This window comes from Somniosus microcephalus, unplaced genomic scaffold (assembly GCF_052327205.1).
Source record: "Somniosus microcephalus isolate GS21.2 unplaced genomic scaffold, FLI_Smic_1.0 unresolved_chr1, whole genome shotgun sequence".
In the NCBI taxonomy this organism is placed as follows: domain Eukaryota; kingdom Metazoa; phylum Chordata; class Chondrichthyes; order Squaliformes; family Somniosidae; genus Somniosus; species Somniosus microcephalus.
The window spans coordinates 135,127,018-135,149,518 of record NW_028225179.1 but is presented as its reverse complement, the minus strand read 5'-3'; the positions used below and the strand labels follow the sequence as shown (position 1 = coordinate 135,149,518).

At 48.9% G+C, this 22,501-nt stretch overlaps 1 protein-coding gene across 5 annotated transcripts in view; it reads left to right on the top strand.

The window, feature by feature from the left end:
* The window catches only part of LOC147095910 (discoidin domain-containing receptor 2-like), a 239,370-nt gene that overhangs the window by 155,072 nt on the left and 61,797 nt on the right, over positions 1-22,501 (top strand). For 4 of the 5 annotated variants that reach the window (XM_085974916.1, XM_085974917.1, XM_085974915.1 and 1 more), the window contains exons 3-9: positions 3,028-3,130; positions 4,360-4,588; positions 7,397-7,544; positions 15,530-15,635; positions 17,623-17,809; positions 18,890-19,136; positions 21,777-21,923. In XM_085974916.1, coding sequence (XP_085831042.1) covers positions 3,028-3,130; positions 4,360-4,588; positions 7,397-7,544; positions 15,530-15,635; positions 17,623-17,809; positions 18,890-19,136; positions 21,777-21,923 — 1,167 coding nt within the window. The remainder of the gene's footprint in view (positions 1-3,027; positions 3,131-4,359; positions 4,589-7,396; positions 7,545-15,529; positions 15,636-17,622; positions 17,810-18,889; positions 19,137-21,776; positions 21,924-22,501) is intronic. The other variant, XM_085974919.1, reaches the window with a different exon arrangement.

The following is a 22,501-nucleotide window of genomic DNA, read 5'->3' as shown; positions in this document are numbered from 1 at the left end:
TCTTTTGCACAGTACAGCCCAGCACAGTAGAGCCCAGCACAGTACGCCCAGCACAGTAGAGTTCAGTGTACACTGCCCACTCACAGTATACTGTCCCGAGAGTCACTTACGACCTTGCACTAATGGACGGAACAGTGCAAGGTTGTATTGCAGCCATTAGCTGTATCTCTGCATTAAAATCATGAGATATGATTCACTCATGCTGACAATATCTCACCACATGGCTCTTACAGCACAGAAACAAGCCATTCGACCTATCTGGTCCATGCCGGTGTTTATGCTCCACACGAGCCTTCTCCCAGCCTACATCATCTCACCCTATCACCATATCCTTCGATTCCTTTCTCCCACAGGTGCTTACCTGTCAGCTGTGGCTCAGTTGGTAGCACACTCGCCTCTAGAGTCAGAAGGTCGCGGGTTCATAGTCCCACTCCAGGGACTTGAACACATAAATGCTAGGCTAACACTCCAGCGCAGTACTGAGGGAGTGCTGCACTGTCGGAGGTGCCGTCTTTCAGATGAGACGTTAAACCGAGGCCCCGTCTGCTCTCTCAAGTGGACATATAAGATCCCATGGTGCTATTTCAAAGAAGAGCAGGGGAGTTCTCCCTGGTGTTCTGGCCAATATTTATCCCTCAACCAACATAACAAAAAGATTATTTGGTCATTGCTGTTTGTGGGACCTTGCTGTGTGCAAATTGGCTGCTGCATTTTCCACATTACAACAGTGACTATACTTCATTGGCTGTAAAGTGCTTTGAGATGTCCAGTGATCGTGAAAGACGCTATATAAATGCAAGTCTTTCTTTCTTTCCCCTTACACAAGACACTGAATCCACATTTAGCCACCGTCGAACATTTTCACGGGTCATGATTAGCTACAAGGGACACACAGAGAGAGCTAAGGGTTTCTCCGTAGGGTAATGATTAACGGTGAGCGATTCCAGCACTACCCTCCTGGGTTTGCTGTTCTTAAAGGGGCAGGATCGTCAGCCTGTGAGAGATCTTTAGTTGTTATCGGAGGGGAGAAAACCCATCTTGTTCATGACAATGTCATATGCCAGCGATGGGGCAATGTATTTCAAGACCATTTACCTCATTGCATGGCGCGGGTGAAATTCGACATGGGGGGGGGGGCGGCGCAAAACGGGTGAGAGCGAATCGACCGCCTGTTTTTCACCCCGTCCGACTCGATATCCCACACTTTGCTCTTCCGCCAAAGACCAATTGGAAAGGAAAATCGGGCGAGGTGTGTAAAACGGGCTCTGCGAGTGTCCATTTTGCTTTACCGCCCCTGTGTCTTTTTTATTTCCTGAGGGGGGGTGGGGGAGGAATCCTTTAACGTTGTGGCGTATTTGTTCCTGCACTGCCCTCTGGTGGCCAGCTCTTGCCTGCTGAGATCCTTCTTCACCCGTTCTCCTCCGGAGCAAAGTCAGTCTTGTAGTTTATCGCCCGAGCGGTCATTGTCTTTGCTGCTGCTGATCACGACGTAAGGTCTGTGCACTGGGCAGCATGAAGCTGGCCACACAATTTATGGGACACACAACGAGTCTTCATTCACTGCACTATGGGTCAGTCTATGAGGCCATGGGGCTATATTTTGCAACCCGTACGAGGTGTATACGCGCCCGTAGGGGCCGCGCAAGTGCCGCGCAAGTTCCGTGTTTAGGCGTGCAAAACGCACGCGCTGAAACCTGGAACTTGCGATCTGCCAAGAATCTTCTTGACAGATCCTCCAACTATCATAAGTATGAATGGGGATTCCCTTCTTCCATTGGTTGGGCTGGCCCACGTGATCCCAGGGGCGCTTGCGAGCCTCATGCGCCCCATGGATACGTGGGCCTCTACGCATTTCTACCAGGAGAGGCCCAGGATCGCAAGCCTCCGTATCTCCCGCACCACCAGGTAAATGCGTCGAAAATTTGATGACCAGAGGCCTCCGCCCGCGGGAAGCCTCCGATCGCAAATTCAGGCCCCATATTCCCCATTCATTAGACAGAGCAATCGTTTATCCAACAGAGTCCCCATTCAGCAGACTGATCTTTCACCTGAGTTCAGATTTGTTATTCGATGGGCAGCTTATTCAACTGATCCCAAATCTCTGTTCCAGGGGCTGTTTATTCAGCCAAGTTCCCACTCACTGTGCTGTGTAACAATCTTATTGTCTAAGTCTTGTCTACTGCTCAGGATCAGTATATCCAATATACTTGCTATAGAGGGAGTGCAACGAAGGTTCACCCGACCGATTCCTGGGATGGGGGGATTGTCCTATGAGGAGAGATTGAGTAGACTAGGCCTATATTCTCTAGAGTTTAGAAGAATGAGAGGTGATCTCATTGAAACGTATAAAATTCTAACAGGGCTTGACAGGGTCGATGCAGGAAGGATATTTCCCCTGGCTGGGGAGTCTAGAACCAGGGGTCACAGTCTCAGAATAAGGGGTCGGCCATTTAGGACTGAGATGAGGAGAAATTTCTTCACTCAGAGGGCGGTGAATCTTTGGAATTCTCTACCCCAGAGGGCTGTGGAGGCTCAGTCGTTGAGTATATTCAAGGCTGAGGTCGATAGATTTTTGAATATTAAGGGAATCAAGGGATATGGGGATAGTGCAGGAAAGTGGAGATTAGGTAGAAGGTCAGCCATGATCTTATTGAATGGCAGGGCAGGCTCGAAGGGCCAAATGGCCGACTCCTGCTCCTATTTCTTATGTTCTTATATTACCTTGTATTGAATATACAGCACAGAAACAGGCCATTCGGCCCAACTGGTCCATGTTGGTGTTTATGCTCCACACGAGCCTCCTCCCACCCTACTTCATCTCACCCTATCAGCACGTCCTTCCATTCCTTTCTTCCTCGTGTGCTTATCTAGCTTCCCCTTAAATGCAGGACGGTAGAAGGGGAACTAGATGGACCGTGGTCTTTTTGCATCCAGCGGTCCTTATATGAGATCTAGGATTTACCACTCCACAAGTGCTCTTGGACGATCTAACCGAGCTTTTCTCTCTCTGTCTCTCTCTCTCCGCAGAGCGCTGCCGGTTTGCGCTGGGCATGCAGGACTCCGTAATCAGCGACGAAGACATCGACGCTTCCAGCATGTGGTCCGAGTCGACTGCGGCAAAGCACGCCAGGTAACGACCCAGCCCCTGACCGCTACCCTAGTCCCTAACTTCTGCCCCGGTCCTATCTGCCCGCTCGAGCTCTGGGGCCTGTCCCGTCACCCGCAGAGCAGATGGCAGCTCGCCCATGGGCTGGACATTTAACCCCCTGATTTTAACAGGCGCCGCCCACCAAGAACCTGGGCGAGTTCGAGTCGCACGCCCGCTTTACACCCCGCACCACCCGATTCTACGCTTCTTTGTGATTGCGCGGGCTGGCATAGCGTCTTCCCATTCAGTTAGATTGGGCAGGATTAATCTATCCTCTTACACAAGACACTGAATCCACATTTAGCCACCGTCGAACGTTTTCACGAGTCATGACTTGCTACAAGGGACATACAGAGAGAGCTAAGGGTTTCTCAGTAGGGTAATGATTAACGGTGAGCGCTTCCAGCACTACCCTCCAGGCCCATTCCTCATGAGACATTGGATGAAATTTTAACCCCTTGGCGATACCGTAAAACGGCCAATAGCGGATCGGCCACCCGTCTGTCCAATGGTCCATTCCATCGAATTACATCGAATTTTACAGCGCAGTCACAGGCCATTCGGCACAACTGGTCTGTGCCTGTGTTTATGCTCCACAAGAGCCATTTCCCACCCTGCCTTCATCTAAGTCAAAGGGTTGATGGGGGGAAACTGTTTCCATTGGCTAGAGGGTCGGTAAACAGAGGACACAGATTGAAGGTCATTGGCCAAAGAGCCAGAGGGGAAATGAGGAGAATTTTTTTTTTTTTACGCAGCGAGTTGTTGTGATCTGGAATGCGCCGCCTGAAAGGGCGGTGGAAACAGATTCAATAAATAACTTTCAAATGGGAATTGGATAAATACTTGAAAAGGAAAGATTTGCCAGGCTATCGGGGAAAGAACAGGGGCCAAGTGGGACTAATTGGATTGCTCTTTCAAAGAGCCGGCACAGGCACGATGGGCCGAATGACCTGCTCCTGTACTGTACAATTCGGTGAAAGGAAAATCGGGAGAGGTGTATAACGGGCGGCCGATCCCACATCCCCCGGTTAAAACAATTACCCCCATTGAGCAGATCATCGAGATTATTCCCGTCACTCACCTTTTCCATTTCTTTGTTCTGCTTGGCACTCTTGCAACGCACTCGGTAGATTGACCAGTCGGAGGGAGGCGAGCTCTCCACCTTCTTCTCTCTGTCCGGTGACTAAGCGCTGTTGAATTGGATTCCGCAGGTTGGGTACAGAGCATGGTGACGGGGCCTGGTGTCCGGCCAAGTCCGTGTTTCGCGACAGCACAGAGTTCCTGCAGATCGACCTCCACAAGCTCTTCTTCATTACTCTGGTGGGTACCCAGGGACGCCATTCCAACGGGCACGGCAACGAATACGCTCAATTCTACCGGCTGCAGTACAGCCGGAATGGCAACAACTGGATGACGTGGAAGGACCGGTGGGGAAACGAGGTAATGGCTGCCGCTCTACCACTTGCTGTGCAATTGGGAGAACCGCCGTTTGTTTGTGTGTGCGTGTTTAACCTTTAACCACATGAAGCTTCACATGCGTCCCATCTTGCCATGGGATGGGCTCAGAAAATATTCTGCATCATAAGTCTTTAGGGGGAGAAATTCGGTATCGCCCCGTTTGGGGTGCAATTCCCGGCCGGGCGCAAAGATTAGCGCCTGGCGCTAATTATCGCCTCCGACTGCAAACTTGGCCTCTATCGCCCCTGGAGGTGATTGGAGCGCTAAATCAGGCGATACACACCTCTCTTAAGGCGCTAACGCCGAGGAGCGAGGCACTACCTCAGAGCGCTGGCGAAGCTCATGTGATATCAGTCAGCAATGGAACACAGACACACTGGTGCTGGCCAGTTCTTAAAGGGGAGGGTCGATCTTGCTCTCCATCCACACCCTGCTCATTGCAGCCTTGAATCTCGGCCTGGAGAGACCTGTACATCAAATCTGTTGGAAAGAACAATGGAGAGGCCCAGGGAAAGAGCTCAGAGTGTAGCCCCATAGGCTCTTCTAAATCGATGCAAGAAAGGTCAAATCAAAATGAACCTGCAAAGTGCTGCTCAATACCCAAAACTCCTTCACACAGCGTTGAATCTCTCCAGAAGTCTCTCTCTCTCACTCTCAGAATGTGTGGTGCAAAAATGTCGCCGACAAAAAAAAGCAGGAAGCAGCCGCCTTTAAATAGCGCTCCCCCAGTCACTTCCCGACTGCAAAACATTCCCCTGAACCTGTTGTTGCTAGCGGCAGGCGGAAAGGCAGGGGGCGCCACTCAATATCCGGTCCAGGGCGCTACCGGGGCGTTGCACGCTCGACTGACGTCACGATCTGCAGGCACAGGAGATCATGGCGGTAGTGTTTAGCGCCGCTGCAAAATGTCTGGTCAATTTTGCGAGCGGCGCAAACATCGCCGGACCCAGGCGCTAGTTGCTTTGCGCCCTGTTAGTGCCCTCTTAGGGGCCTAAGGGGAGGCACTAATCAACCGAATTTTTCCCCCTTAGGCTTTCGACTTTTTTACTGTAAGGGGTAGGATCTTAAAGGGGAGCTGTCGCTTGACTCATCTTGGTTCTCGACAGAAGTGGCACCTTGACGGACAAGGTGGAGAAGCAATGTCCTCTTAGCCCCACTATACCTGCCGCTAATAGTTCTTAGACTCCATTCACTGCACTGGGTGAAATCTGTACCAAATGGGATAATATTCATTGGATTGGGTGGCAATCTATTCAAACAGTCCATATTTACTGAATTGGGTGAGAATCTATTCAAACAAAGTCCATATTCTCTGCAATAACCACAGAAAATGCTGGAAGCACTCAGCAGGCCAGGCAGCATCCGTGGAGAGAGAAACAGAGTTAACGTTTCAGGTCTGGGACCCTTCGTCAGAGCTGGAAAAGGTTGGAGATGTAACAGGTTTTAAGCAGGTGCAGAGACATGGAAAGGGGGAGGAGAGGGGAGGGAGGAACTGAAGGAATATTCTGTGCTAGGGGAGGAGGCAGGAGTGGTTAAATGTTGCAAATGGGGATGGCAGAATCATCAACAGCCGCCTGAAAAATGGGGGCAGGGGTTATAGTCTGCAATTGTTGAACTCAATGTTGAATCCAGAAGGCTGTAAAGTGCCTAATAGAAAGACGAGGTGCCGTTCCTCGAGCTTACGTTGCGCTTCATTGGAGCAGTGGAAGAGGCCGAGGACCGAGAGGTCAGAGTGGGAGTGGAGCGGAGAATTAAAGTGACAGGCGACCGGAAGCTCGGGGTCACCCTTACGGACTGAACGGAGGTGTTCCGCAAAGCGGCCGCCCAATCTGCGTTTGGTCTCCCCAATATAGAGGAGACCGCATCGTGAGCAGCGAATACAGTGTACCAAATTTCAAGAAGTACAAGTAAATCACTGTTTCACATATTCTCTGCACTGGATGACAACCCATTCAACCCAAGTCCCTAATCAGTACACTGGCTGGCTGCCTAGTCAACGAGTCTTCATTCACTGCGCTATGGGCAGTCTATCAAACCATATTTCCCATTCATTATGTAGAGCGATGGTTTATTCAACCGAGTCCCCATTCATCGGACTGGTCTTTCACCTGAGCCTGGATTCATTATTCGAGGGGGAGTTTATTCAACTGAACTCCATTCTCTGTTCTCGGGGCTGTTTATTCAGCCAAGTCCCCACTCACTGTGCTGTGTAACAATCTTATTGACTAAGTCTTGTTTCACTTTTACATAGAATGTACAGCACAGAAACAGGCCATTCAGCCCAACTGGTCCATGCCGATGTTTATGCTCCACACGAGCCTCCTCCCACCCTACTTCACCTAACTCTATCTGCATATTCTTCTATTCCTTTCTCCCTCATGTACTTATCTAGCTTCCCCTTAAATGTATCTATGCTATTTGCCTCAACTACTCCCTGTGGTAGCGAGTTCTACATTCTAACCACTCTCTGGGTAAAGATGTTTCTCCTGAATTCCTGATTGGATTTATTAGTGACTATCTTACATTGATGGTCCCTAGTTCTGGTCTCGCCCACAAGTGGAAACAACTTCTCTAGGTCTACCCTATCCAACACCTTTCATAATTTTAAAGACCTCTACAGGTCACCCCTCAGCCTTCTCTTTTCTCAAGTGCCCCAGCCTGTTCAATCTTTCCTGATAGTTATAACCTCTCAGTTCTGGTATTTCCCAATGGGCGACAGTCTTTTCAAGCCTCTTGATTGAGTTTTTTGCATGTCTCCATACTAACCTCCCATTTCTTCCCCCTCTCTAGATTATCACAGGAAATGTAAACCCGTACGATATTGTGTTGAAGGACCTGGGCCCACCAATCATTGCCCGATTTGTGCGATTTTACCCAATGGCGGACCGCGTTATGAGCGTGTGCATGAGGGTCGAGCTATATGGCTGCCCCTGGTTAGGTGAGTGAAGGTTTCATTCTTTCCCATTTCCTCATTGACACAGCTGTGGCTCAGTGTGGTAGCACTCTTATCTCCCATGTCAGAATGTGGAGATGCCGGTGTTGGACTGGGGTGGACAAATGTGAGAAGTCACACAACACCAGGTTATAGTCCAACAGCTTTATTTGATATCACAAGCTTTCGGAGCACTGCTCCTTCGTCAGGTGAACTTCAAATAAAGCTGTTGGACTATAACCTGGTGTTGTGTGACTTCTCACCCATGTCAGAAGGTTGTGGCTTCAAGTCCCACTCCAGGAGACTTGAGCACAAAGTCCAGTCCAGGCCAATCCTCCGAATGCAGTACTGAGGGAGTGCTGCAACTGTCAGCTAGGTGCTGTCTTTCAGATGAGACGTTAAACCGAGGCCCTATCTGCCCTTTCAGGTTCATGTAAAAGATCCCACGACCACTATTTTGAAGAAGAGCAGGGGAGTTCTCCCTGGTGCAAAAGCAAAATGCTGCGGATGCTGGAAACCTGAACTAAAAACAGAAAATGCTGGAAAAAATCAGCAGGTCAGGCAGCACCTGTGGAGAGAGAAACAAAGTTAACGTTTCAGGTTGATGAAGTTCTGACGAAGGGTCATCGACCTGAAACGTTAACTCTGTTTCTCTCTCCACAGATGCTGCCTGACCTGCTGAGTATTTCCAGAGTTCTCCCTGGTGTCCTGGCTGTGGTTTATGTAACCTGTTCCACCTTAAGAGAACTACCTTAAGAGATGTACTACTTTCTCTTGGCTGCTGTATACTGTAATACCGGTGGTGACCACACCGGTATATAAGTGTTGTGTAGGGATTTGCTGGGCAGTTCAGCCCTGACCTCCGAATAGTAAAGACCTGTTAAAAGTTATTCTTGTTGTCTGTGTCCAGTGATTGATCATAAGCATAACTGGGACACACAGACTCAACAGTGGCGACGAGTCCGATCTTACCCTGCGGCAGTTTTACATCCAAGGCAGCTTCGTCCTCAGAACGGGCGTCGAGAAGAGGCATCCGCCCTCATCATCCTGCTGAGCACCATCGCACAGGAGGCACCGAGAACCCGGGTTAAAAAGAAAAATTCTGACCACGAAGCCCTCCATCAGCGACAGGCAGTGATCATCCCTTCTACCATGGTGGTGGGTAAGCCGATCAGCGACACGAGCAGAAAGTCGGCCGCGCTGGCTATGGAGTAGGAGAGGGGAAACGGAGGAATAAGGGCGGAGAACTCGACCACGGCCGGTAGAAAGGGCCGGGCTGCAATCGAGGCCGAGAAGCGCAGCGACTGGGGCAGCTTAAGGCACGAGAGCCGCGGAGAACTCAAACGCAGCCGGTGTAAAGGACCGGGCTGCAAGCGGGGCTGCGAGGCAAAGCAGCGTCAGGGAATTGAGGACCGCTGGGGAGGCGAGAACGGCAGCAGCAAGGCAATCGCCATTGCAGCCAGCGGGGGAAGAAGGCAAACGCGGGAATCCGCCATTGTAGTCGGCGGGGGAAGAAGACGAGCGCGGGAAAGACCGCCATTTTGAGAAAAAGAAAAATTTAAAAACTTGCAAGGATGCCTAAACATGGGAACATTAATACCTTTGATAGCGATAGCGAAGATTGGACCACGTATGTAGAACGTATGGAAGTTTATTGTAAAGCAAATAAGGTACCAGATGATGAGAAAGCACTAACCTTATTAAGCTCAATGGGTGCGAAGACATACGGGCTATTGAAGCACCTTCTATCACCAAATAAACCGGCGGATCAGACTTTCGCGAATATTGTTACTGTCCTGAAAAATCATTTAAACCCCACGCCGCTGATGATAGCGGAACGATTTAAATTTTACAGAAGAACGCAGCTCAAAGACGAAAGCAACGCTGAATTTTTAATTGAACTGCGTAAGCTATCAAAGTACTGTCAGTTTGGAACAGGACTAGCAGATGCGCTGAGAGATAAATTTGTGTGTGGATTGTTAAAAGAAGGAACACAAAAGCGACTGCTTGAGGAGAATGATCTTACGCTTGATAAAGCTGTCACTATTGCAGCATCGCACGAAGCCGCAGCGAGAGGCACGGCGGAAATGCAACTATGGTCACCGGAACTCAGCACCAATCAAATGGTCTTGGGTACAGTAAAATGTTATCGTTGTGGAAAGACAACGCACGATCAGAACCAGTGCTGATTCAAAAATCAGGAATGCAGAAAATGTGGCAGGCTTGGTCACATAGCTAAAGTATGCCGGTCAGGAAAGAAGACCAGCAACAAAAAGTCACCGTAGGAAAAGTACAGAAAGGTACACAAGGTGACAGAGAACAGTTTGAACGAACAGAAGTCAGATTCAGACTCCAGCAGTAATGAACTGGGTAGTCTAAGAGTACACAATGTTGGTAAGGAAGCAGACCTCCAAACAATTTGGGTCACACTTCAGATAGCAGGAGTCCAAGTGAAGATGGAATTGGACACTGGATCGGCATTGACGGTCATGAATAAGCAAGATTACAAAAGGTTATTCCCACATATTCCCCTACGGGATACGGAGATTGTATTGAAAACATACACGGGGCAAAGAGTATACCCCATCGGGAAGATAGAGGTAAACGTGGTCCACAAGGGCAAAGAAAGCCGAGGAATGGACTTATATGTGCTACCTGAGGGAGGTCCACCACTACTGGGACGGGAGTGGATTAGGAAAATAAATATGGACTGGCATTCCTTAAAAGCACTAACGGTAGATTCCGGTAAAAAAGATGTCAAACCTAAACGATTGTCCAGAATATTGGACGATGCTAAAGAGGTGTTTCAACAGGGACTGGGAACACTGAGAGGAATTACGGCAAACATCAAGGTTGAAGAACATGCAAACCCGAAATTTTTCAAAGCCAGACCGGTACCTTATGCGATACGACCTGCTGTGGAAGCTGAGCTGGAAGGGCTAGAACGTTCAGGAGTACTGTCTAAGGTAGACTGGAGTGAGTGGGCCACGCCCATTGTTCCCGCCATGAAGCGTTCATCGAGCAACAAGCCGGGGGTACCGGGGAAGGTTCGCATCTGTGGAGATTTCAAGATCACTGTTAATCCGGTGCTTCACATGGTGCAGTATCCGCTTCCGCGGATTGAGGATATCTTCGCTTCGCTGTCTGGCGGGAAACACTTCACCAAGATAGACCTGGCGCAGGCGTACTTACAGATGGAAGTTGAGGAAGAGTCACGCCAGTATCTCATGATCAACACGCATAGAGGCTTGTACTGGTATAATAGACTGGTTTTTGGAGTGGCATCGGCTCCAGCAATTTGGCAGAGGGCCATGGAGCAGGTATTACAGGGAATTCCAGGCACACAATATTACCTGGACGATATTCTGATTACAGGAGATGATGACGAGGAACACCTTGCAAATTTGGAACTGGTGCTCACCAGATTGAAAGAATATGGACTTCGAGTTAATCGCCAGAAATGTGAGTTCTTTCAGAAGCGGATCTCGTACTGTGGTCATGTCATTGACCAGGAGGGGCTTCATAAGTCTCCTGACAAGATCGAAGCTGTTGTGAAGGCTCCCGCTCCGGATAATGTATCCCAGTTGAGGTCGTTCCTAGGGTTGGTTAACTATTACCATAAGTTTCTGCCAAATTTATCCACGGTGCTGCACCCGCTGAACGCTCTTTTGCAGAAGGGAGTACCATGGAAGTGGAGCGAGGACTGTAAGAGGGCCTTTCGCAAAAGCAAGGCATTGATCACCTCAGAGGAAGTGTTGGCTCACTTCAACCCAATGCTGCCTATTCGTTTGGCTTGTGATGCTTCTCCATATGGTATTGGGGCAGTACTCTCACACAAGTTGCCAAATGGCCTGGAGAGGCCAGTTGCATTTGCATCCAGATCATTGACCTCCGCTGAGCGCAACTATGCTCAGATAGATAGGGAGGCTCTCAGCCTTGTGTGGGGAGTAAAGAAGTTTAATCATTACCTGCAGGGCCAAAAGTCCACGCTTCTGACAGACCACCAGCCGTTGGTATCCATTTTTAACCCTAAGAAGGGTGTTTCGGTGATGACAGCACAGAGACTCCAGAGATGGTCCCTTTTCCTAGGGGCACATCAATATCAGATTGAATTCAAAGGTACAAAGCAGCATGGTAATGCTGATGGGCTGTCGCGCCTGCCACTACCTACAGAGGAGGAGGCACCGACGGTTGACCCTGTTGAGTTATTTCACTCGACCATCATCGAATGTTTACCAGTCACCAATGCAAGTATTGAAAGAGAAACCAGGAACGACCCGACACTGTCCCGGGTCTACAAAGTGACAGTGAAGGGATGGCCAGCACATGGCGATCCACTGTTACCGGCATTCTCAGCAAGACGAGAACAGCTGTCCGTCTGTCAAGGAACATTGATGTATGGAACAAGGGTGATTATCCCTCCTAAGTTAAGAGAGAGAGTTCTAAAGGAACTGCATGAAGGTCATCTGGGGGGAGTCAAGATGAAAAGCCTTGCTAGGGCTTATGTGTGGTGGCCGGGTATCGACCAACAGATAGAGGATCTGACGAAAAGCTGCTCAGGGTGCCAAAAAGTGCAAAATGCACCTCCGATTGCACCGCTGCATCCATGGGAATGGCCTTCAACCCCATGGCAACGTGTACATATTGACTTTGCTGGTCCATTCATGGACTCCATGTTTTTAATTGCGGTGGACGCACATTCTAAATGGCCAGAAGTGATTAAGATGACTACCACTACCTCGGAAAAGACGATCGCGGTGCTGAGAACGATATTTGCAAGAAATGGATTGCCAGAACAAATATGTTCAGACAACGGACCGCAGTTCGTGTCAGAAGAATTCCAGAAATTCATGAAGAAGAATGGGGTGAAACATTATACCTCTGCCCCAGATCATCCGGCTACAAACGAGTTGGCCGAGCGATTTGTACAAACGTTCAAAAAAGCAATAAAGGCCATGAGCGAAGATCAGATTCCACTACAACACAAGGTGGACAAATTCCTACTGGCATATCGAAACGCCACTCATGCAGTGACAAACCAAAGTCCTGCCATGATGTTCTATAACAGGAGGTTGCGGTCCAGGTTGGACTTGTTAAAACCAAATGTGCGGAGGGAAATTGAAAACAAACAGTTCCAGCATATAAATAACAAGACCACTCGGAGTTTCGAAATAGGACAACCAGTGTTAGCCCGGGACTATAAAAACGAGAAATGGCAATCTGGAACAATTCGGGCCAGACAAGGACCCCTGATGTACACGGTAGATATTGGTGAAAATGTAATATGGCGTCATGCTGACCAACTGGTAGAATCGAGAACAAGGGTCGAACCCATGGTTACAGCAGAGACAACCGTGGAAGAAGTTAGTGAACCTGAAGCATCTACCTCAGAAGTGAATGTACCTGATGATGATGTCCAATCCATAAGAGACCAACTAGATGAGTCACCCCAGCAACGAGAATCAGAGACCCCTGAAAGGAGTTATCCAACTCGAATCAGGAGGCCTCCTCAGAGACTGAATCTTTGAACTGTTTTGCATGAAGTTGTATATATATATATATGTTATGTTAAATGGGGATATAACTGTTAAGCTAAAAAGGGAGGATTGTGGTGTATGTAACCTGTTCCACCTTAAGAGAACTACCTTAAGAGATGTACTACTTTCTCTTGGCTGCTGTATACTGTAATACCGGTGGTGACCACACTGGTATATAAGTGTTGTGTAGGGACTTGCTGGGCAGTTCAGCCCTGACCTCCGAATAGTAAAGACCTGTTAAAAGTTATTCTTGTTGTCTGTGTCCAGTGATTGATCATAAGCATAACTGGGACACACAGACTCAACACTGGCCAATATTTATCCATAAACCAACACGTAAAAAATGATTATCTGGTCATTATAAGAACATAAGATCATAAGAAATAGGAGCAGGAGTCGGCCATTTGGCCCCTCAAGCCTGCTCCACCATTCAATAAAATCATGGCTGATCTTCTACCACAACTCCACTTTCCTGCACTCTCCCCATATCCCTTAATATCCATTGCTGTTTGTGGGAGCTTGCTGTGTAAATTGTCTGCCGTGTTTCCTACATTATAACAGTGACTACGCTTCAAAAGTACTTCATTGGCTGGAAAACACTTTGGGACATCCTGAGGTCATGAGAGGCGCTATATAAATGCAAGTCTTTCTTTTTTTTACAAGCACCTATAGAGACACCAAATTTCCCAGGTACAAAACTGGTCTGTGTGTTGGAACACCATGGGATGGCTAGTAGCGGCCTGTTGACATTCGGGCGTGGGGTTTTTCCCCCATCAATGCTCCTGGCATAGATCGGGAGCGCCTATCGAGAAAATCCGGCAATCCCAGATCCCAGCTAGGCCAGTGGTGAAAACCCCATCACTCGCTGAGACCTACCCAACCACATTTAGGAATCATAGATTCATACAGCACAGAAGGAGGCCATTCGGCCCATCGTGCCTGTGCTGGCTCCTTGAAAGAGCTCTCCAATTAATCCAACTCCCCCCTGCTCTTTCCCCATAACCCTGCAAAATTTTCCACTTCAAGTATTTATCCAGTTCCCTTTTGGAAGTTACTATTGAATCTGCTTCCACCGCCCTTTCAGGCAGCGCATTCCAGCAACTCGCCAAGGCTTCTTCGGCAGCACCTCCCAAACCCGCGACCTCTTCCACCTAGAAGGACAAGGGCAGCAGGTGCATGGGAACACCACCACCTCCAAGTTCCCCTCCAAGTCACACACGCCATCCTGACTTGGACATGTATCGGCCATTCGTTCATCGTCGCTGGGTCAAAATCCTGGAACTCCCTCCCTAACAGCACTGTGGGAGCACCTTCACCACACGGACTGCAGCGGTTCAAGAAGGCGGCTCACCACCACCTTCTCGAGGGCAATTAGGGATGGGCAATAAATGCTGGCCTTGCCAGCGACGCCCACATCTCATAAACGGATAAAGAAAAAAAGATCACAACAACTCACTGCATAATAAAATTCTCCTCATCTCCCCTCTGGTTCTTTTGCCAATTAACTTAAATCTGTGTCCTCTAGTTACCAACCCTCCTTCCACTGGGAACAGGTTCTCCTTGTTTACTCTATCAAAACCCCTCATGATTTTGAGCACCTCCATTAAATCTCCCCTTAACCTTCTTTGCTCCAAGGAGAACAACCCCAGCTTCTCCAGTGTCTCCACATAACAATCCGAACACTCACTCACTCACACTCATTTAACATAAATAGAGGTATTGAATACAAAAGTAGAGAAGTTATGCTGAACCTTTATAAAGTGCTGGTTAGGCCACAACTGGAGTATTGCGTCCAGTTCTGGTCACCACACTTTAGGAAGGATGTGAAGGCCCTTGAGAGGGTGCAGAGGAGATTTACCAGAATGGTTCTGTGAATGGGGGATCTTAGCTACAAGGACAGGTTGGAGAAGCTGGATTTGTTTTCATTAGAGCAAAGGAGGCTGAGGGGTGATTTGATAGAGGTGTACAAAATTATGACAGGTTTGGATAGGCTAGACAGGGAAAGGCTGTTCCCACTAGTTGATGTTACAAGGACTAGGGGACACAGATTTAAGGTTTTGAGGATGAGATACAGGGGGGATGTGAGGAAAAACTTTTTTATGCAGCGAGTGGTGAGGACCTGGAACTCGTTGCGACAGAAGTGGTGGAAGCGGAGACACTCAGTGTTTTCAAGGGGAGACTGGATAGACACTTGAGGGAAATAAACTTGCAGGGCTACGGGGATAGAGCGGGGGAATGGGACTGACTGGATTGCTCTACAGAGAGCCGGCATGGACTCGATGGGCCGAATGGCCTCCTTCTGTGCTGTTATGACTCTATGACTATGCGATAGCAGCACACTCACCAACTGACCAATGAACTCACTATCGCACGCGCGCACTCTCATTCCCGTCCACTGCTGCTCAGACACGCCGCACCTGGCTTAACCTACGTCTCTCCTTCTCCTTCTTGCAGATGGCCTGAAAGCGTACAAAGTTCCCATGGGACAGGTAATGAATGTGTCCGGTCTGCCCCTGGTGAACCTCAATGACTCCACATACGACGGACTCCGAATTGAAAGGTAAGAGTGCTGTGTGGGGAGGCCGTGGTGAACGGGATTTACGAGCCAGGGAGTTAGACGGATGCCTGTAGCCCCCACGTCCGGCCTGCTTCCAGTGCCTTGTTCACACAACCTGTCCCCAGGCAAAATCCAACTGGAAGCAGCTCACCACTGGTGAGCTCTCTGCAACACACACACAATTCAATTCAATTCAATTCAATTCAAATCGCTTTATTGGCATGATAAGGTACATCTTATGTTGCCAAAGCATCAAAATACATTTATGGTTGAACACATAAACGCAGTTCTATTCATACAGTGTATAAACAGGTATATCCCTGAGTGTATAAATATACATTCGCATTATCTATATATACTCTCACTCCCAATCTCTCTCTCTCTATCTCACACTCCCAATCTCTCTCTCTCTCACACTCCCAATCTCTCTCTCTCTCACACTCCCAATCTCTCTCTCTCTCACACTCCCAGTCTCTCTCTCTCACACTCCCAATCTCTCTCTATCTCACACTCCCAATCTCTCTCAATTCAATTCAATTCAATTCAAATCGCTTTATTGGCATGATAAGGTACATCTTATGTTGCCAAAGCATCAAAATACATTCATGGTTGAACACATAAACGCAGTTCTATTCATACAGTGTATAAACAGGTATATCCCTGAGTGTATAAATATACATTCGCATTATTTATATATACTCTTTTCTTAGTTTACTGGTTGTCCCTCTGTTCATGGCAAGCTGTAACATAGTGTGCTGCCAGTGCTACACAGCTTCTCTCCTCCCCCAGTAGGTATGGGAGTTTTTGGTTGTCATTCAGATTTCTGAATTCAGGGCATTTTTGTGAGAATTTTTGGTAGAAATTCTCCCTGATGCCCTGATATTTTCCACAGGCTGTGAGGAAGTGCATCTCTGTCTCCACTACTCCCTGACTGCAGTGAGAGCATATCCTGTCCTCTCTTGGCAGCCTGGTCTGCCTGTGTCTGCCTTTTTCGATCGCTAGGCTATGTTCGCTAAGTCTGTACCTTGTCAAGGTTTTTCTCAGTTTGTTATCCTTTACCATGGTCAGGTAATCAGCTATGTTATATTGTCTGTTTAGGGCCAAGTAGCAATTGAGTTTGCTTTGGGTTTTTGTTGTTTCTGCCCAATATGTCAGATATTTTTCCTTTTGCTTAGCGACGATTGTGTTGGGTCGGATTCTTTGTGTTACGCTGTCACTGTCCTGGGGCTGGTTATTGTTAGTAGTGTTAGTAGTTACTTCACAAACAAGTGTGCGGACACTCACAAACATCACACGCAAACACGTGTGAACACACACAAACAAGTGTGCGGACACTCACAAACATCACACGCAAACACGTGTGAACACACAAACACGTGTGCGGACACTCACGAACATCACACGCAAACACGTGTGAACACACACAAACACGTGTGCGGACACTCACGAACATCACATGCAAACACGTGTGAACACACACAAACACGCAAAACACGTGGCGCACACACACACACGTATGCACACCCACAAACACATATGCACACACACAAACACATGTACACAAGCACACACATTTGTACATGTACATAAACAAACACACACACACCAAAGCACAGGCTGTAGGAGGAAGCTCTTACATGCTCTATAGGGTCAATGGACAAGACACAGGAACAGGAGGAGGCCATTCAGCCCCCCCGAGCCTGTTCCAACCATTCATTCAGATGATGGTTGATCTGTACCTAAACTCCATCTACCCAATGTTGATCCATATCCCTTGATACCCTTGCCTAATAAAAATCGATCTGTCTTGAAAATTTCAATTGACCCCCAGCATCCAGAGCCTTTTGGGGGAGGGGGGAGGGGGTGGTGGGGAGAGAGTTTCAGATTCCCACTACCCATTTTTTGTGTGTGTGTGTATAAAAAAAGTCCTTTTTCATGTGGCACTTGAACGGCCGGACTCTAACTGTGGGTTGTCCCGTCCCTTGCTCAGGGTGCACTATGGGGGACTGGGCCAGCTTACGGACGGCGTCCTGGGCATGGACGACTTCACAAAGAGCCACGAGCTACGAGTCTGGCCTGGCTACGATTACGTGGGCTGGCACAACAGTACCGTGAGCCACGGGTATGTGGAGATGGAGTTTGAGTTCGACCAGCTCTGCGTGTTCAGCTCCATGAAGGTAAGTTGGCGACCGCATCATAACCAGTAGCCATGAGCCCTGAGTATCAAGCCCAGGCAACTCTTCTTTCTAGTATTATTATTTTTTTAATAAACTTCTCGATTTGTCCTGTCCTTGGATTGAAGGTTTGGAATGAACGGTTTCCTGAGTGCTGCTGCCTCGTTGACAGTTGAATCCGAAATCAGATCGCTAGCGTCTTTTAAGAGGAGCTAACTTGAGAGATCAGTTCAAAGTTTTGGAAACATGGCCTTCAAACTTTGACGGGTGATTTCTACAAAGTTTTGCTCTTGCCGTCAAGCTTTGCACCATGAAAAGAGATATCAGGAAGTCCCTCGTCCCTGGTACCATGCTGGTAGACCTCCTCTGCACCCTCTCCAAGGCCTTGACATCCTTCCTAAAGTGCGGTGCCCAGAATTGGACACAATACTCCAACTGAAACCTAACCAGTGTTTTATAAAGGCTTAGCATAACTTCCTTGCTTGTGTACTCTATGCCTGTTTTAATAAAGCCAAGGACCCCGCATGCTTTTTCAACTTGTCCTACCACCGTCAAAGATTTGTGTACATACACCCCCAGGTCTCTCTGTTCCTGAACCCCCTTTAAAATTGTACCATTTAGTTCATATTGCCTCTTCTCATCCTTCCTTTCAAAATGCAGATTTATTTAAAGAAATGTATTAAATGAGTAGGACATGTACAGAGCAGTGCAAGCTAATTTGCAACAACGGGCACTAAAAAAACCCATCTGAACACCTCTATTAAATCTCCTCTTAACCTTCTCTGCTCCAAGGAGAACAATCCTAGCTTCTCCAGTCCCTCCACATAACTGAAGTCCCTCATCCCTGCTACCATTCTCGTACATCTCCTCTGCACCCTCTCTCTAAGGCATTGCCATCCTTCCTAAAGTGTGGCACCCAGAATTGGAGACAATACTCCAGCTGAGGCCTAACCGGTGATTTATAAAGGGTTGAGCATAACTTCTTTGCTTTTTGTACTCCGAAACAGAGACCGTAGACTTTGCAAAAATCCTGGTTGAAACTGGCCAAGTGACTTTAACCTCTTTGCCTGAATCTGTTCCCAGGTCCATTGCAACAACATGTTCAGCAGGCAGGTGAAGATATTTAAGTCGGTGGATTGTTTCTTCAGGATGAGCCCCACCGTTCCCTGGGACCCTGACCACATTAGCACCACAATGGTCCTTGACAACAAGAACCCCAGCGCCCGCTACGTCACGGTGCCACTGAATCACCGGGCCGGCCAGGCCATACGCTGCCGCTTTCACTTTGCAGACTCCTGGATGATGTTCAGCGAGATTACCTTCCAGTCAGGTAGGAGGCGATGGCGGTCCAGTGAGGACTTGGGCGCAGGGGTGGCAGCTGAGCCCCCGTTGTGTTAATGCCAAGCGCTGACCAAACTGTATGTGGAGGAACTCCCATCACTGGTTTTGGTCTCTTTATCTAAAGAAGGATATACTTGCCTTGGAGTGGGTGGGGGGGGGTGGGAGGGGGGGGAGGCGGTGCAACGAAGGCTCACTAGGTTGATTCCTGAGATGAGAGGGCTGTCCTAAGAGGAGAGATTGAGTAGAATGGGTCTATACTGTCCGAAGGTTAGAAGAATGAGAGATGATCTCACTGAAAAATGTGTAAAATTCTTTGAGGGTAGATGCTGAGAGGCTGCTTTCCCCTGGCTGGAGAGTCTAGAACCAGGGGTCATAGTCTCAGGATAAGGGGTTGGCCATTTAGCACTGCGACGAGGAGAAATTTCTTCACTCAGAGGGTGGTGAATCTTTGGAATTCTCTACCCCAGAGGGCTGTGGAGGCTCAGTTGTTGAGTATATTCAAGACAGAGATCAATAGATTTTTGGACACTAAGGGAAGCGAGGGATGTGGGGATCAGGCGGGAATGTGGAGTTGAGGTTAATGATCAGCCACGATCTTATTGAATGGCGGTGCAGGCTCCAGGGGCTGTATGGCCGACTCCTGCTCCTATTTCTTATGTTCTTATGGTGGCGACTAGGCCCCGTATCCTAAGTCCTGTTCACCCATCACCCCCTCGTGCTGGCTGACCTACACTGGTTCCCAGTCCGGCAACACCTCCATTATAAAATTCTCATCCTTGTTTTCAAATCCCTCCATGGCCTCGGCACCGCCCCCCCGCCCCCACACACCCCTCCTCCCTTTCTCTGTAATCTCCTCCAACCCTAAATCCCCCCAAGATCGCTGCGCTCCTCCAAATTCTGGCTCCTTGCGCATCCCCAACACTCAAGAAGCTCGACACCATCCAGGACAAAGCAGCCCGCTTGATTGGCACCCCTTCCACCACCTTAAGCATTCACTCCCTCCACCGCCGGCGTACCATGGCTGCAGTGTGTACCATCTACAGGTTGCATTGCAGCAACTCGCCAAGTCTTCTTTGACCGCACCTCCCAAACCCGCGACCTCTACCACCTAGAAGGACAAGGGCAGCAGCCGCATGGGAACACCACCACCTCCAAGTTCTCCTCCAAGTCACACACTATCCTGACTTGGAAATATATCGTCCAATCCTTCATCGTCGCTGGGTCCCTAACAGCACTGTGGGAGCACCTTCACCACACGGACTGCAACGGTTCAAGAAGGCGGCTCACCACCACCTTCTCAAGGGCAATTAGGGATGGGCAATAAATGCTGGCCTTGCCAGCGACGCCCACATCCCAGGAACGAATAGAAAAAAAACTAAAGGGACAGGGTTTATTAATTTTTTCCATTTTTCAAGGAGAGAAATGAGGCAAGTGCTGCCAATTCTGGTTGGACGTATTCCTGCAGGTCTCATCAGGTGACCTCCTGCCTCCAAACCCCCCGCCACCCACACTTCCACCATTGGTCAACCAACATGTCCGTCCTCGCGGAGCCCCGCCTTCCCCGCCAATTGGAAAGCGAATTTACTCACTGATTGGATGATTGGATGATTCTTCACCATCAGTCAAGCAGCTTTTTCTTTTTTTTTAACACCCATAGGGGGAAAAATTGGGTATCGCCCATTTTGGGGCGCTAATATCAGCCGGGCGCCCGGCGCTAATTATCGCCTCCGACTGCAAAATTCGCCTCTATCGCCCCCTGTAGGTGATTTGAGCGCTAAATCAGGCGCTACACACCTCACTTAAGGCACTAATGTTGGGGAGCAAGGCGCTACCTCAGAACGCTACCGAAGCTCAGGCGATGACGGTTACCATGGAAGCCAGACAGACCGGCGCCGTCCAGTTCGTAAAGGGGCGGGGCCATCTTGCTGGCCAGCCGCACCCTGCTCATTGCAGCCTTGAATCTCGGTCTGGAGAGACCTCGAAAGCAATTGTGTTGGAAGCACTAATGGATAGGCCCAGGGAAAGAGCTCGATGCTTAGGAACCTCAAAAGTGGTGCTGAGGACCAAAACTCCTTGTCGGACAGCGTTAAATCTCTCCAGACGTCTGTCTCCCTCTCAACCTGCGTGTACCAAAAATTTTGCCGACAAGAAAAAGCAGGAAGGGCACGCCTTTACATAGCGCTCCCCCAGCCCCTTCGCGACTGCAAAACGTTCCCCTCTACCTGTCGTTCCTAGCAGTTGGTGCGCTACCGGGACGTTGCACGCTCGACTGACGTCACGATCTGCGGGCGCAGGCGATCGTGGCGGTAGTGTTTAGCACCAGCGTACAACAATTGGTCAATTTCATGAGCGGCGCTAAAATTGCCGCGCTCGTGCGCTAAGATGCTAGCGCCCCATTAGCACCCCCCGGAGGTGCTAACGGGAGGCACTAACCAACCAAACTTTTCCCCCTTAAGATTTTTCTCTTGGGTGTTGCTCGTAGCAGTGCGCTGGAGGCTAGTTTTTAATTCCTGGAGACTCCAGGGCCAATCCTGGAGGGGTTGGCAACCCAACGTGAGGTCGAGGGGAAGCAAGTGGAATTTGCCTTGACTGTTACTCACACGCCACTTGCACGTTTCTGCCCTTCTAGCTGTCAGCCCCACCACACCCCGCATCCCTGAACTGAAGCCACGAGCTCCCGCTCCAACTGAACGGGGAACGTTCATTCCTCCTGCCGAAACGGCGACCGTCGATTATCGGGTCACGGAGGCCATGACCCCTACTGTCAGTAACCTAGGTAAGTTACGACGGGTAATAAAAACGAAAGACTTGCATTTGTATAGCGCCTTTCATGACCTCAGGACGTCCCAAAGCGCTTTACAGCCAATGAAGTATTTTTCGAAGCGTAGTCATTGTTGTAATGTAGAAAATGTGGCAGCCATTTTGCGCACAGCAAGCTCCCACAAATAACAATTTGATAATGGTGAGATAACCTGCTTTAGTGATGTTGATTGAGGGATAAATATTGGCCAGGACACCGGGAATAACTCCCCTGCTCTTCTTTGAAATAGTGCCACGGGATCCTTTACATCCACCCGAGAGAGCATACAGGGCCTCAGTTTAGCATCTCGGCCGAAAGACGGTGTTAGATCCGTGTGTTAATGGAGACACGGAATGCAGGAGTTGATTTAACAAGTGTTTACTGAACAAAGTCTGGAGGTGAACTAAACTACACAAGACGCTACACAGGCTTATATACCCGAGTGGTCACTACTGGTACTACAGTATACAGGGGCTTCAAAAACATAGTTCCTCTTAAAGGTACATACACTACAATTCCTCCCCTTTTAGATAAATAGTACATAACATTTTAAG